Source organism: Poecilia reticulata, linkage group LG16 (assembly GCF_000633615.1).
Source record: "Poecilia reticulata strain Guanapo linkage group LG16, Guppy_female_1.0+MT, whole genome shotgun sequence".
NCBI lineage: Eukaryota > Metazoa > Chordata > Actinopteri > Cyprinodontiformes > Poeciliidae > Poecilia > Poecilia reticulata.
In genome coordinates, this window is record NC_024346.1 from 28,187,147 (window position 1) to 28,202,478 (window position 15,332).

Sequence of the window (15,332 nt, forward strand, 5' to 3'; positions counted from 1 at the left end):
CTCCTCTCTCTCTCACACACACACTCTCTCTCTCTTTTTCTGTATCTCTCAAAGCTTCCTCCTCTCCCCCCGCTCTCTCTGTCATAGCATCCATTTTTGTGCATTTAAGAAATCTCCAAGAATTACCAACCTGGAGGAAAGCGAGCTAAACAGAGTGGCAGAGGGGGGTTCGGGGCTCCAAAGGGAAAGCAAACAAGGACGCGCCGGGTATCTGTTATTCCAACATGCGAGCGAAAGCCCTCTGAAGGATGGCAGCGATGGGTTAGACAGGATTTACCATGTCTGCTAAGTAAAAGGCAAGAGTTATTCTTTTTACACTCTGTATTTTCTGCTTTCCCCCCTTTGCTCCCCTCCCTGGATTGAGGGTTATAACCTACAACCTGGGATTCTTTCCAGAGAAATCTAGTTTTTTTTCCCCCCCTTCTTTTAGAAATGTTGATGAGTAGTAGTAGATACGTTTGGCGTTCCAATCCTCAGCAGCTTGACTCTTATTAAATCGCACTGTGACAGCTTTAACAGCTGCAAGGGTGAACGTTTTGACGCTTATTTTCTGCACCACAGTGAGCCAAAGAAGAAAGAAAAGAAAAATGTGCATGACTACCCTGCTAACTCAGACGTCATGTGCCTTCTCCTAACCACCAGTATTAGAACATTGACCAGACGAATAAACATTTATTTACTATTATTTTTTATTATTTGATATTCTTTCAGCGACCGCTTGGTAAAAGATGTCCGCTCCACACGGGCCCCGGGGCGGCCCTGGCCCTGCTGCCGCCGCCGCCGCTGCTCCCTCAGCGGCCGGCGCCATGCCGGAGATGCCGGACCTCAGCCACCTCACCGAGGAGGAGAGGAAGATCATCCTCGGTGTCATGGACCGACAGAAGAAGGAGGAGGCTAAGGAACAGTCCATGTTAAAGTAAGAAAAAAAAAAAAGGCGGAAATGAAGAGAGAATGCGGCTGCTTTTTTTGGGAGGGGGCGGGAAGGAGGGGGCTTGTTTTTAGCTACCGTGATCATTTCTGTCCCTCAGTGTGGAAACTGGAGGGTCATGTTGCCCCCCTCTCGTCCCCCTGACATCCAGCCCATTCATTCTGGACCTCTAGCAGGAGACTGTCAACTCCCCCCCCTTCACTCTCTTATCGAAATGTCTCATCTTTTACGGCAGGGTGTCGCTCCACAATGCGGCACTCGTTTGTAGTTTCGCCCGCACTTTTGTTGTGACTGTATTTAAGCCTGTATGTACTACAGTGGGCTGGGTGAGCAGCGACGGCCGCCATTTTCACGTAAAAAACACGCCAAACCGCCTAACCTTTCCCCACTAACGTCACCGAGATTACACAATGTGACACTGGAAAGATCATTCCAGGTGTCCTTCGTGGTGTTGTGCCCGGTTTCCAACGTTAGAGTGTGGGCAGAGAGCCTGCTGTACCCCCCTAACCCGCTTCACCCCACCCTGCTCCGCTCTGCCTCTGTACAGATGTCGCTCGGAGCTATTTCAGCACCGCGGTGCTGTCCGCTCTGAGCCTCTACTTTTTAAGGTGGAGCGGAGCGTGTGTTTTGTTTTTTTGTTTTTTCCTTCCGCCATCATTACTTCATTATAACCTTATCTGTGCTGGCTAATAAACTGAATTCATGACTGAATATTTCACCCCCCTCATCGTCTCGACCTGGTTGTGAAAAGATTTGTGTTGTATTTCTCTTTTTTTGTCGCTGAACTTTAGGTTTCCAATGCGAACTGGATTAGCAAAGAGGAGATTTAGAGGGGGTGACCTTAAATGTGTCCATCCTGTTGATTTTTCTTTAAATTTGTACTCTGTCGACAGAGTGCACGTGCTTGTGTACTCACAGCCTAGAAGCGAATGTGTGTGTTATTGTTTCTCAATGCATCGTTGGTAACTTCATTGTAAGAGTTTATTGGAGAAATGCAAACCAGATTAGCATAGTTAGCACCACAAAAGCAGCGGAATTTAACTAAATTTTGAGGCTTAGCTGTTCGAAAACATTGTTCAAATGCACTTATTAGGCTAATGAGCAGTCCAGCATCTTATTTTCCATTTGTTGCTTACTCCGCAGCTCAAATTAAGTCATGTTTCAATCAAAACTTTCTAATATTGGCTTCCATTGAATAAACTTCCTTACAAAGTAAAAAAAAATGAACAGAAAACACAGTGGAAACAGAAATATCTCTCAATCAAAAGCTGAAAAACACAACCACTTTAAAAGAAAGTAAAGAAAACATGAACATACTAAAAGTTATACATCAAAAGCTTTTTTTAAAAACAAATTAAAAAACATCTCTGTGAAGACTTTAGTGGTTTGTTGGAGAACATTAGTGAACAAGCCAGCATTATTAAAACTAAGGAACACAGCAGACAGCTCAGCGATATGATGAGGTTGTGATTTAAATTTAAAGTCAATGTCTTATGAGTTCAATCCATTGTTTTAAAATAGAAAAGAAACAACCAAGACATTGGCCCTCTAGCTTAATTGTGAAGCTGTGGGGTAAGACAAATATGATCAAGAAAGTCTTTATGGAGCTGCTAAGATCTACTACAGAATCTGTGGACAGGATATCTTTTTTGCTTCTGCACTCCACAAATCTGGCCTGGCTGGAAGAGTGGCAAGAGGAAAGAAAGCCATGACAAGTCCCAATGCAGAAACAAACAGCTAGAGGAAGGTCAAGGGTCATATAAGACAAAAAACAAACTTTTGGGCCAACAGGCAAAAAGATGTGCATAGATGAAAACTAATACTGCACATCGCTCTAACTAAGACCAGGGCCAGAAGTTCATGCTCAGTTTTGATTCTCAGATACTTTATTTATCCCAAAGGGAATTTACATGAGTTGTAACACAAATCCTTTTATTTGTGTAGCACATTTCAGCAACAAGCCAGTCCAAAGTGCTTGACATCATAAAAATATCGTAGCCATCAACTTTCAAACCAGCATCAAACATTACATTTTGTCAAACACTTATCATCAAAATCATCAAACCATCAGCCATATTGATTAATTTTCCATTTGTTATGAGTCAAAAGCAACTCCTAAACAGGTTAGGTTTTTAGCCTGGATTTAAAGGAACTCAGTGTTTCGGCTGTTTTGCTTTTTTCTGGAAGTTTGTTCCAGATTTGTGGTGAGTAGAAGCTAAATGCTGCTTCTCCGTGTTAGGTTCTGGACATGACTCCTATATTCTTTTATAAACTTCAATACAATTTACAAAGATCATATTAACAAGATAAGCACAAAAGCTATTCATAAAAGAATACAGATGAAGATATTTTTTTAGCTCTAGGCTGTTTAATTCCGTGTTTGTTCTCCAACCACTAGAAGAATGATCTTTTTTTGCTCCTTTTTTTTCTTAAAATGATGCAATTAAAATGAGATCTGGTGGAAGAATAAACTCCACAAACTAGTGACTGAAAAACTGGAGAAGCAAGAACACCGGCACCCTAAAATGCAACACACACTACAACAACGCTAATCTGGCTTCTCATTTCTAGCAATGGATGTCGAGCTTCTAGACTGAGGCGGTTACCACCAAATCTGTGCCACTCAGTGAAGTGTGAGAGATTCCTGCCACTATCTAGCGAAGATTGTTTGTGATGCCGTCCTTCCAAAGCTGCGCTCCTGAAGGAGGGAAAGTTGTGCAATCCCCTGCCTTGTGCAGCTGCACGATAACCATGACTCATGTACTCTAAGACGCAGCTATAGCCTCAGCCGCTGCAGTATACGTGCCGTGTGATTCACCCAGGCCTTTTCCGCCCGCTTTCTCTTTCCGTTTCTCCCTCCTCATCGGAAAGAGAGCGAGAGAGAGATAAAAAAAATAAAACAGCTGCACGTTTTCTACTCTATTTCTGTTTCTCTTAGGGGTTAAAGGGCGTGGTCTGTTTTTAGGGTGATATTCCATATCATACCGAATGCAAAAGGAATCGTTTGGAAGCAGTAGACGGCTCTAGAGGATTTAACTTTGCTGAGAATTTGACTCGATTTGTTTTTAGAGTTCTCAACACGCACACACACAAGCACAAACGGAGGACAACTCAGAACTCAGGCGCCAATAAAACGGATATAGACTATGTGGTGTGACATTTTCTGTTTCATCCAAAAGTTTCATCTGGAGCTGATGATTGTACTCTGGGAAATCTGGGTAGTAGAACAGAATCTGTTTTTGTGTTACCCGCTCCTTTCAACTGTTTACCGGAAGTAAAAAATAGGCGTACAAGTTCATATCCTGTTGCGAAATGGGATAAATGAGTAATTTATTTATTCGTTTTTTGTGAGTTGTGTGTTGCGTGTTGCGAGGAAAATGTCACCACAGCCACATCATATCGTCACTTTTCTAAAATAATAACGGCTTGTCTTTTTTTTGTAACAAGTGATTTTTCCCCCCTGTTTTTTGCAAATAATATCACCACCTCTTTTTTTCCAAAAGATGTTCTGGGGAAAAAAAAAATACTTTTTTTAGGTACGTGACAATATTAAAGAACATTAACGTAGACTAGAAACTAGAGATGTGCCGATCATTTTTTTTTCTGCCGATTCCGATCACCCATGAGGGCCGATCACCGATACCGATCACATAATTATTATTTTTTTAATCATAAGCATTACATTATATGGAAAAAGGAACCATAAATTCACCTTGATTTAGACAAAAACTTGTTTTTAATAACTTTTTACGAGAAAAAAACAAAACAGGCATTGTGCAAATTGTACTGCTATCAGTAATACTATCTTTAACAGACTGATAACATATGAAGGCTCTGAAGAGGCTAAATAATGCAAAGAGTCAAAATAAAACCTCTCAACATTGCCAAAAAATTCAAGTATAAAACTTAACATTCAAAGTCAAATACAGGTTCCATTACAATAAACAATCCAGAGTTACTGAATGAAAACTTCCTGATAGCATGGCGGCTAGGTGATTACTGCTAGTTCTGAGTGGCTGTTTCTGACTCAGCGGAGTAATTATGCAGAGCAGGGAGGAGATCGATTATTTTTTCAGAGATTATGTCTTGTGTTAAGACAGCAAAAGTTTTAATACGTATGTAAAATGTATTTTTTTTTTAAGTTGGATGCTGCAGCTTTAAACAGGTTCGGTGTGAGAGTCACTACCAGGTGGAGCAGAAGCAGCGCTCCGTCTGTGAAATATTACTACCTGTAGCGTAGCAGCGGTTCAACAGCGAGAGCAGAACCAGCGTCTTACATCGCAGCTCGAAGACTTAAATTATTTTGCGGGACCGTCATGCTAATCCGGGTGAGTGTTTGTAGCTGTGCGCTGCTTTACCTGCTATCTGATCCTCCATATGTCTTTTTTACTGCAGTGAGCCTCGATGTAACCAAACTCCGTCAAGTATGGCATTGTTTTTATGTCGTATTAGATTCGTCGTGTTGATACATTTTGACCTGCTTCACCCCACTTGCTTCAATTTTTCGCCGCAAACGCAAACTTCCCCAGTCACTCAGTGTGTTATAGTTTCACATCGCTTAGGATTTGTTGCTGCSCGTTTGCGCAGTGTGAAGGAAAGAGGAGACCAGCTGCACAGGYAKSYTGCVAAATGAGATGCAGGTGATCGGTTTGTGTGATCGGCAACAAGAGACCGTGATCGGCGATCACCRATCATACACTTTTTCACGGAAATCGGCCGATTATGATCGGTGGCCGATCGATCGGCACACCTCTACTAGAAACTAAATAACATTCAGATATTTTCTGCATGCCTTTTCTGGCTCAGCGGCTGCATGGTGGCACCATACAGTAGAAATAAAATGTTTTCGGTTTGGATTTTCCATAAGATTTTCTTTTCTTCTAAGATTTTTTGATATCTTTGAAGCAAAGTCTTTTCTTTTTTATTTTATTATTATTATTATTTATTTTATTTATTTTTTTACATTTTAATTCACAATCGCCACAGTAGTTTGACGTCCCCTGTCTTTACATAATTGGTGACTCATCCTGACTCATCAAACAGTAAATCCCCACTTTTTTAAAAATATGAATCACACAAGCATAACATGTCCTGGAGGAGCTTTAAAATGCTCAGCCCCGCAATAAGGTACGACCGCGGCGGATTAAGTTGTCATCGGATCATTCGCTGCGTTTCCAGCAGTGTCAGAAACAAACTCCCACGTCTCCGCTTAGCTCACGCAAAGAACGACAATCCAGTCTCTCCAAAAAAAAAAAAAAAAAGAAACAAAACATAAGTTTTTTGGTTTGGTGCTGGAAAAAAAAAGGAAGTGGAAAGTCCGAACGTTGAAGTGCGTAGTCTAACCGAGGGAATCCTGAGAGGATGGAGGGATGGAGGAGAGGAGCCTCCAGCACGCAGGGCTTGCCAACTTACTGTCATCTCTTCGGAGGTGCTACAGAGAGCGTGGATGGAAATCCAGCAATGCTGACTTGCATGTAATTAGCTGCTCTACGCCTGAGTCGACTCTTTCTTGCTGCAGTGTGTGTGTGTGTGTGTGTGTGTTTGTGTGTGCGTGGAGAAACAAAAAAGAGTTCATGGTGGCGCTCAACACGTCAGTAAAACATTGCAACTAACCCAACAATGCTGTTGCCATTTATCGTATCGTTTATCATCTATCGTGATACATTCCGTAAAAGAATTTTGATTTATCCTTGGGATTAATGCTTAGTAAACTGTCCGTGTTGTTGGGATTGTTAGTTTTACTCTCTCCTCCACTGTTTGTTCAATGAGATTATCAATATATTTGAAAATACAATCAAAAGCAGTTACAGTGAGTAGTTTATTAGTGCTATAAATAACACTTCTTTATGTGACTCATATCCTAAAGAAGTGTATTAAAAATGTATTTCAAGAGCATTATTTGTGCTTGTGATTGCTGTCATCCATATTGTGATAAAATAAAAAAGAAAAAAAAGAAATGAACTCCAGATAGAGACGTTGTGCCATAGAGAAGCTTCTTTTGGACTTAGCTGCTGCAGTGTATCGTCACGGTGATAATGACTACGGGAACCCCCGGTCCGCTCACCCACGCTCCACGTGCCCTCCAGCCAGGCATCAGCTGTTTTGGGATGGGTTGACCCACAGAAAGCCTGGGGCTCAACTTCTCCTTTCTTCTTGGGTCTCCACTCCTTTCAGGCTGTTTGTTGGTTGTGGTGTGAGTGAGATGGAAAAGTATTAGATAAATATATATATTTGTGTTCACCAGGAAAAGTTTGCCTTCCTTCCTGAGATGAGGTCTTACAGATGGAGGAGAGCGTGTCGGTTCCAAAGGAACCTCCTCACAGGCTGCCTCACAGGAGGGCCTTCCTCAGAGATGCAGCCATGTCGGGGCTGCTCTGCCGTCTAATTGGCTGCTCTCCCAGTTCAGCTGACCACGACGTTGTTTAGGTTACTGAGGTCTAAACGTGGACTGGCAGTGCTCAGCACTGGGCGCTTTCACACCTGATAGTCCTCTAGACTTGGTTGGATTAGGCTCACTTTAACACTGTAGTGTATCAAAAACAAAACAACAAACCCTTTGAAAAAGTCGTTCACCTTCTTGCCTGTGGTGGCGCCGCACCAAGGAAGGATCTACTTTGTTTTTCACAAAATGTAAACAAAACTGGAGTGGCGTCAGATTTTTAGCGAGTGTACGATTTCTCTTTTGTCTTTGGCCAAAAAACTTCAAGCCATTTCTGCCGCTAACGCTAGACGCAAGCCTTTGTTTTGGTTGTATTTACCCAGAATGCCCTGCACCACAGTTCACGTCCTGCTTTTGGAGCGGTTTTCCAGTCCGCTTGGCATTCACGTATGCATTCAAACTGCACCAGAGTTCACTTCAACCGAACAGAGAGCGATGTTTTTAGGCGGACCAGAGTTCGCTTCAGAACTTTGATTGTGCATTCACATGTCCTCAAGCAAACTGGACTTTCTTGGAGTTCGACCAAAGTGGGACTGAACAGGGCTGGTGTGAATGCGCCCTAAAAGTCCACCGACTTGGAGCGTAAGGATTACTCCTGTAATTCAGCTTTGCTCATGCATAATTTTCAACCATGTAATATACAGATGAAAAAGGCTGGAAAATGACCATAAATATTTAATTGACAGAGGCATCCTAAATTGAAGTCAGAAATATTGCTAAAGCTCCACAACATTAAAACTTTATTACTTTGTTTCCTCTTTGTGGTTCAAGAAACCCACAACTCTTGAGTGTTTTGAGTCCACTGAGTCAGATGGGGTTTAATTCAACATGTAGGGCAAGATGTTCTGAGGACCAGAATAGGCTAACGCTACCAGACTGCAGCTTGTTTCTGTTGGATTCTCACTACGTGGCACGCGGCCATGTCTTTACGTTGTCATGAGCCCTTTATATTGAGAGATTTGTTACCGAAACAGGAGATCTGATGCTACGTGAAGTTAGGACAAAAAAAAAAAACCCACAAAAAAAACACAGAACGTCAGAGTGCGAAACACGGCAGCATCATGCTTTGGGGATTCTTTTCCGAGTTGATTGGAAGATGAATTTAGCCAGACACAGGGAAATCCTGGAAGAAAACAAGCTTAGGGATTATTGCCATGCCATGATAAAAAAATAAAATTGTCACGCTCTAGCAGATTTACCACTTTAATTTTTTTAATTTTTTTTTATACATTATTAGAAAGCATGAAGAGGTGCAAATAAATAATGTTCATTTTTAATGTAAGAAAATAAGCATTTTATTGCCTAAAATGAAAAAAAAAACCCATAGCATTCCATGAGTGAATGCTTGATTCATCAAAGGCTAAAAGATTTGTTTTAACCTTTTATTTATTGATTTATTTTCAGAATTTGTCTTTTTTTGCTTGTATACATACTCCAGTTGACGACCAATCGATTATTAAATTAGCTTACGATTATTTCAATAATCGATTCATCACGATTAATCCGATTAATCATCTCAACCCTACAAGTCGGAATCAAAGTCCAGACTATCATCCAACTTTGAATATGAGGAAAGGCTTGAATGTGCATGCTTAGGGACTCTAAAGTGCATGTGTCAGGCCACGCAAATAACTCTTAGCTTTAACACAATAGTACACACCACACTTTTCAGATTTGTTTTGCAAAAAAAAAAAAACCCACAAAAAATTAGAACCCTGTCATTTTCCACACATTCACAATTATACACTGCTATAATGAAGTGTGTGTATGAATACTTGTAACCACAGAGTGTATTGAGCTGCTAAGCTAGTCAACACTGTTATCTATAGCCGAATGTTTGCAACCTGATTTCAGGGTCACTTTAAATCTTTTTTTTTTTAATCATTCCAACTGTAAACTGTGATTCGTTTGCTATTTTTATCCTTTGTTTCAGGCAGTTGGTAGAAGAGTGGATACTATTTAAAGTACAGCTGCAGAATTGCAACTTTAGCACGGCGTTCAACATGACGTGCGCTGACCTAAAATTAGCCGTGATTGATCACATCCCATTTCCTTTTTTTTTTTTTTTTCCATTCAGCCTAGTCGTCCCTCACCAAGCACACTCACACACCTCCCCTCTGCCCCCCCACACCTCCCCCCTCCCTCTCCTCTGCCTCCTGGTCGTTTATCTGATTGTGCTACAGCGCTCGGTGTACCAGCTGGGTCAGTGCTCCTGAGAGGTCCTGTGTCCCTGGAGGCTATAAGAGAGAGGAGCACACACACACACACGCACACGCACACACACACACACACAGACACGTCACACCAGCCTGGACCTTGGATATTTTTTCTGCTACTGTACACTTTTTTTGCGAACCGACAAACAGGAAGTGACGGAAATCTTGAGTCCCATAAGCGTACGCCGATGGAGTTTCAGCAGCTGGTGATTCAAACGTGGCGGAAGCTAACGTCTTAGCTAAATTAAAAGTCAAATTTAAGGAGGATGCAAATCTCTACAGCGTTCCACTGCACAGTGTAGTAGAGTACACTCTCACTCATGCCATCCTAGGCAGAGAGCACATTCTGTCATAAATACCCCACTCCATCCCCCATCACTTTCCCTCAGGGAGGGAGAGAGAAACAGAAAGTGGAGGAGAGGATGTATCGTCTTGACTCTATAAAGCAGAGCGCGCTGCAAATGAATGCATCATCAAGCTAATTAAAGGAACAATGTGTAGTAGTCACGGACGGTTGACGCGTCACGTAGTTGGTCTCAGATCGGATGTCTTTGCAGTAAACTGCAGCGTGTGCAGTGTGGGATAGTGTGCTCAGAAATAGTTGAATAGTTTTGCACCGTTCGAAGAAAAGCTAAAGGTTCACGGTTCGATTTCAGTGAATAAAAAAAAAAATTATACAGAGACAGTTTAGACTAGGGCAGCAGCTAGTGATGATTTTAATAATCGGTTATCATTGATTATTCTGATGATTAATTGGTTAATTGGATTAAAAAAAATTGGCAGATTTTTCATTTAACCGCTTCGGCTGTTTTTGTGCAATGTTGGGAATACACTAAAAGATGAAAGTAAATAAATAATTCAGTTCCCTTTTTAAAATCAGGAAATAAACATTCCGTTGCCTAAAATGCGATAACACAGCATTCCTTTAGTGAATGGTTTGGTCATTTGTAGCAAAGGATGCAGCTGAATAAATCCTTCTAACATCAACATGTGAACAGCTCAACCCTGTCTGCTGGACTTATCAAACTTCTGATCTGTTGACTATTTTTTTTCAATTAAATAATGAATAAATGGATAGCAAAAAGTACTTAATATGAGAATTTTTTGGCAGAATTTGATCCAGATGAAGCTAAAATCACTTGAGGAGTTCTGGGTGGAACATAGTTACAGACAAAGATGTTTTTGTTTTTTTCATGCAAAATATTTGTATTTATTTTTTTGTACAGTTTTAGCTTAATTACTTTTCTGAAGGTGGTGTTCTTTCGGCAAATGTCTGAGTCTGTGTGGTTCATTTAACGATTAATGAACGCTTTTGCTGCAGAAATGTGATCTTTGCAGTTTTCTCGAGAACAATATTAAACTCTCAACTCATTCTCACGAACTCAATGTTGCGTCTCATCTCGTCTTGCAAGTTTAATGTATGGTCAAACCCCTGATACGACCATCTTTGGGATGATGGATTGATGGAACGGTTCAGATCTTAGGATAGTTTAACTTCAGGGAGATCAGAGTAGAGATGATTGAAAACAAAGTTTTTATAGTTCACTAAAAATGAATGAAATTTTGTTAACCGAAATAAATAAAAATAGTTATCAACTGGAAAAATACTATAAGTAAGTGGAACTACATCATGCATCTATAAAACTAACTAAAACGTACTGAAATTCGAGACATAATAGTTTTCATGTTTATGAATGAATTCATTAGCCTTTAAAAATAGAAATAAATAAATAAATAAATAATAAATAAAGAGCGCTCCATAATCCTCCGGGTGGGACTTCCGCTGGTCTGCAAAATGGCGACAGTAAAACTTTGGAGAAAACAGCAGAGTTTGTTGTTAAACCATTTTTTGAAGATGGTATCTTCTGCTGACTATTCATTACAATACCATAGTTTGACCTTTTTGAAATCAGCATCTAAAAGTTAACCGAAGTATGAAAAAGGCTAAAACTATTACTATAAATAACACAGACTAAACAGAAACTAAACAATATTTAACTAATGCTTAACAAAAATGAACAAATACACTATAAAAACGAATTAAAACTAACCGAAGTAGACAAACAAAAAGTCACAACAAAATAAAACGAATCTACAATGAGAAACCCAAAGCTATTATAACCCTGCTACAAAACAAATGTACAGAACTCTTTTCAGATGTTATCTAAGCTGAAAACCATAGTGGCGGATGGATACTTTCAAAGTGTGGTGCCTTTGTGTCGATTTGTATTGAGGATTCAGCATCCAGCACTCGGTGACGTCGGGGGGCCTTTCAATTTCGTTATCGAACGGTCCAACATCTGGAGCGACTAGGACGAGCAGGAAGAAGGTAGCGTAGAGTTTGGGTTTGGAAAAGAGAGGAAGTGAGAAGGGACGGGAGAGGAGCAGAGAGGACAGGAAAGGAGAGCGGGACATCAGAGAACAAATGAGAGGAGAGACGCTGACGTCTTTGATCCTATCTGTTCTCGCTGCCGATACGACCGCCTCAAAATCCCATTGACACAGCTTCTATTGTCTCCTTTGGTTTTATTTTAAATAACATCTGCATTCGTCAGCATGTGTTTGATTGGCTGTCCGGATTTTATCCCTCCAATAAGGCTGGGAAGTTTTTTTTTTCTCCTTTCCTTCCCCCTGGCTGAGCAGTTTGAAATGCCCTTGGCAAAACATAAGAGGTGGAGTTTATAAGAGCCAGACTGCCTGTGATTTCTAATAAAATATGCAGTTTTCTTAGTTAAGGCTTGTGAATGGTGGAGGTAAAAAAAAAAGTAGCATTTCCTGCAGACGTTTTAGCATGTCTGGTGTGAGAGCCAAATGGTGAAAGCGGGACACACACGGCTTCTTGATCAGACTACTCATGCTCGCTCCATTCATAGAAACCTCATGCTTCCAGTGCGACTATTAATAGCGGACACACTCAGCTTCCTGCTGTAGCCAATACACTGCCAGGCATCCAGAAAAGGCAGAAAACCTGTGGGGACGCACTCGTCTAGGAAACCTAGGCAACAGACGGCAGCTGCCACCTACAGAAAAATAATTCCTGTTGAAGGCTGGATGTAATTTATCAAAACAGATAAATAAATGAAATCAAATTCTTACATTAGAGCTGCAGTATGTAACTTATACAAAAGAAGATGGTTTTTATTTTTTTACATATTTGTTAAAATTATCCCTTTGACTAATATCAGATAGATAATCTACAGGTGGTTCACCACAACGTAGCCTGCCACAAATGCTAAGGCTGGTTAGCATAGCTACAGATGACAGCAGATAAACGGTCTTCCTGTAATGGTAAATAGTTTTTTCACCCATAGCACATTTAGCAGCATGCAGCAGGTTGATTGGCAGCACCAAGACCCTCCTCTTGGCTCTGATTGGTTGTTTTTGGTCGGGAGCTGTGCATTTTTGCAGACTGCAATAGTAGCACTGGGAGGAGGTGGAGGAGTTCGTTTTTTTTTCACAGGTTATTTGTCTCATACTGTCACAGCAAGATGACTGGTTTAATAAACGCAGAAAAAACATACTTTTTTGTAAAAGTTACAAATGGCAGCTTTAAACAAAACTATTATGGTTTTTATTTGACAAACATTTCTTGAAATTGAAGCAAGGCTGTATGGGAAAGAATGCTATTTTCAGCCAATACCTTACATTTATTCTTCTCCAGGGAAGTCGCAATCATACCAAAGAAAAACATTGATATCTGTTTTTATTTCAGGATATTATTTTTGGATTAATGCAGTCATTTGTTGTCACTGGAAATGATAGGAACACATTTCTGAAAATGTTATGGAAAAAAAACATTTTCAGAAATCTTACGACTTTACTCTCTCAATTTCATAACTTCACTCTCTCAATTTCACGACTTCACTCTCAATTTCATGACTTCACTCTCAATTTCATGACTTCAGTCTCAATTTCATGACTTCACTCTCAATTTCATGACTTCTCAATGTCACAACTTCACTCTCTCTATTTCACGACTTTAAGTCTGAGGTGCGGCTTAACTTTTGACACCCTAGAGGTAAATTATTCTGTGCTAGAGAATAAACTGAGACACATGGGATTAAATCTCAAAACTAGAAAACAAACCTTAAAATTAATGTTAAAGAATGTGTGACGATCCAATTTAATGACATTATTTAGACAAAATTTGGACAGCATTATGCAAGTTTTCATGTTGCCGACCAGCTATATGACACCTGCCTGACCCTACAAAATCAAATTTTCATTTCAGCAATGAAATCCACATTTAACCCAAATAAATGGTCATTGTAAACAAAGAAATTAAAGCAAACCTTTTAAATGAATTATAAAATGTCCTCAACACAGGTGCTTTTGTCAGGGAGCTGATATATTTACTAGCGGTAGTTTACACAGGGCGCTCTAATCTCTCCCTCACTGGTGTGTGTTTGTCCAAGTTTTACTCATTCAGGTTTCAGCTGGCCGAAGCAGGTGCAGGCCTGTGACTCAACAACGTGTGTGCCGCTGCCGACCGGGCCCTTCAAACACGCCTTTGTTTGGCCTAAATCTCAAACCATCCAGTGCTTTTTTTAAAACAAGTACCCGCCGCCGCCGCCCACACAGACATGTAGCAAATCCACACGCACGCACACGCACACACGCACGCACGCACGCACACACACAGTTGCTCCGTAGAGGCCTCCCAACAAGGGAGTTGTGATATTTCATTATGTAATAAGTGGTGCAGTGATACTGTAATATAACTTTACATTTGCTTGAGCTAGCTTCACAGGAAACGTTAAACACAGCAGCATCAGCAGTGAAAACATTCTGGCGAATGATGTTTGTATCGATTGTTGCTCGGCTGGCTCTGATCAGGAGGTGGAATGTTTGCATTATGCTGCTGCACAATGTGCTGTGGATGAGGACGCTGCTGTAGGTATAGATTGCCAAGGCGACCAGCTGAGATAAACACTGTAGTGAAGGATAAAGAGCGATCACTATTGTGACATTTAAGGCGTTGCACTACAATCAGCCTAAAAGCAGAAGCGCCTGTTTTTTTAAAATTCACATAAGGATGTTGCTGAGGGTTGAAGCACAAAAAGCTAATTTTCCATCCTGGGATTGTAATTTTAGTAGAGAATCTCCAACTAATTCCTTAATATCACTTATCCTGACAAAACACTGCTACCATCACAGCGATAATGAACTGATTGATTTTATTTAAATTGAACAATGCATATAAAAGCTGCAATATGTGACTTCTACAAAAATATGTTTTTCATTATCTATTATAAGCTGTCACCATGTCGTGAGAGTATGGTATGTGACAAATAATATGTGAAAAAATCAGACTACACTGCCTCCTCCCAGTGCTACTACTATTGCAGTTTCCAAAGAAATAAAAAATAAAAATCAACCAATAAGAACTAGGAGGAGGGTCTTAGCGCTGTCAATCATCCTCTTGTACGCTACTCAATGTGCCAGTGATGGAAAAACAACCTACTGTTACAGGAAAACCATTTATCTGCCATCATCGGTGGTTATGCTAACTATCCTTAGCATTGGCAGCAGGCTATGTTTAGGTGAACTAGCTGTAGCTTAGCAAAGAGCTAGTGGGACGGGGTGAGCACGAGAGTGATTGACAGCGCTAAGACCCTCCTGGTTCTGATTGGTTGTTTTTGACTCAGTGGTGTATTTCCGCAGTTTGTACTGGGAGCACTGGGAGAAGACAGAGGAGCTCTACTTTTTTTCTACTTTTTTTTTCACAGATTATCTGCCTGATATTATA

At 40.6% G+C, this 15,332-nt stretch overlaps 1 protein-coding gene across 25 annotated transcripts in view; it reads left to right on the forward strand.

Annotated features, from left to right (window-relative positions):
• The first annotated feature begins 52 nt into the window (after window positions 1-52).
• The window catches only part of rims2a (regulating synaptic membrane exocytosis 2a), a 160,578-nt gene continuing 145,298 nt past the window's right edge, over window positions 53-15,332 (forward strand). For 23 of the 25 annotated variants that reach the window (XM_017309469.1, XM_017309463.1, XM_017309459.1 and 20 more), the window contains exons 1-2: window positions 53-296; window positions 712-916. In XM_017309469.1, the coding sequence (XP_017164958.1) occupies window positions 729-916 (188 nt within the window). In that variant the 5' untranslated portion in view covers window positions 53-296; window positions 712-728. Of the gene's footprint in view, window positions 297-711; window positions 917-15,332 lie in introns of those variants that run through there. The other 2 variants (XM_017309471.1, XM_017309473.1) reach the window with 1 other exon arrangement.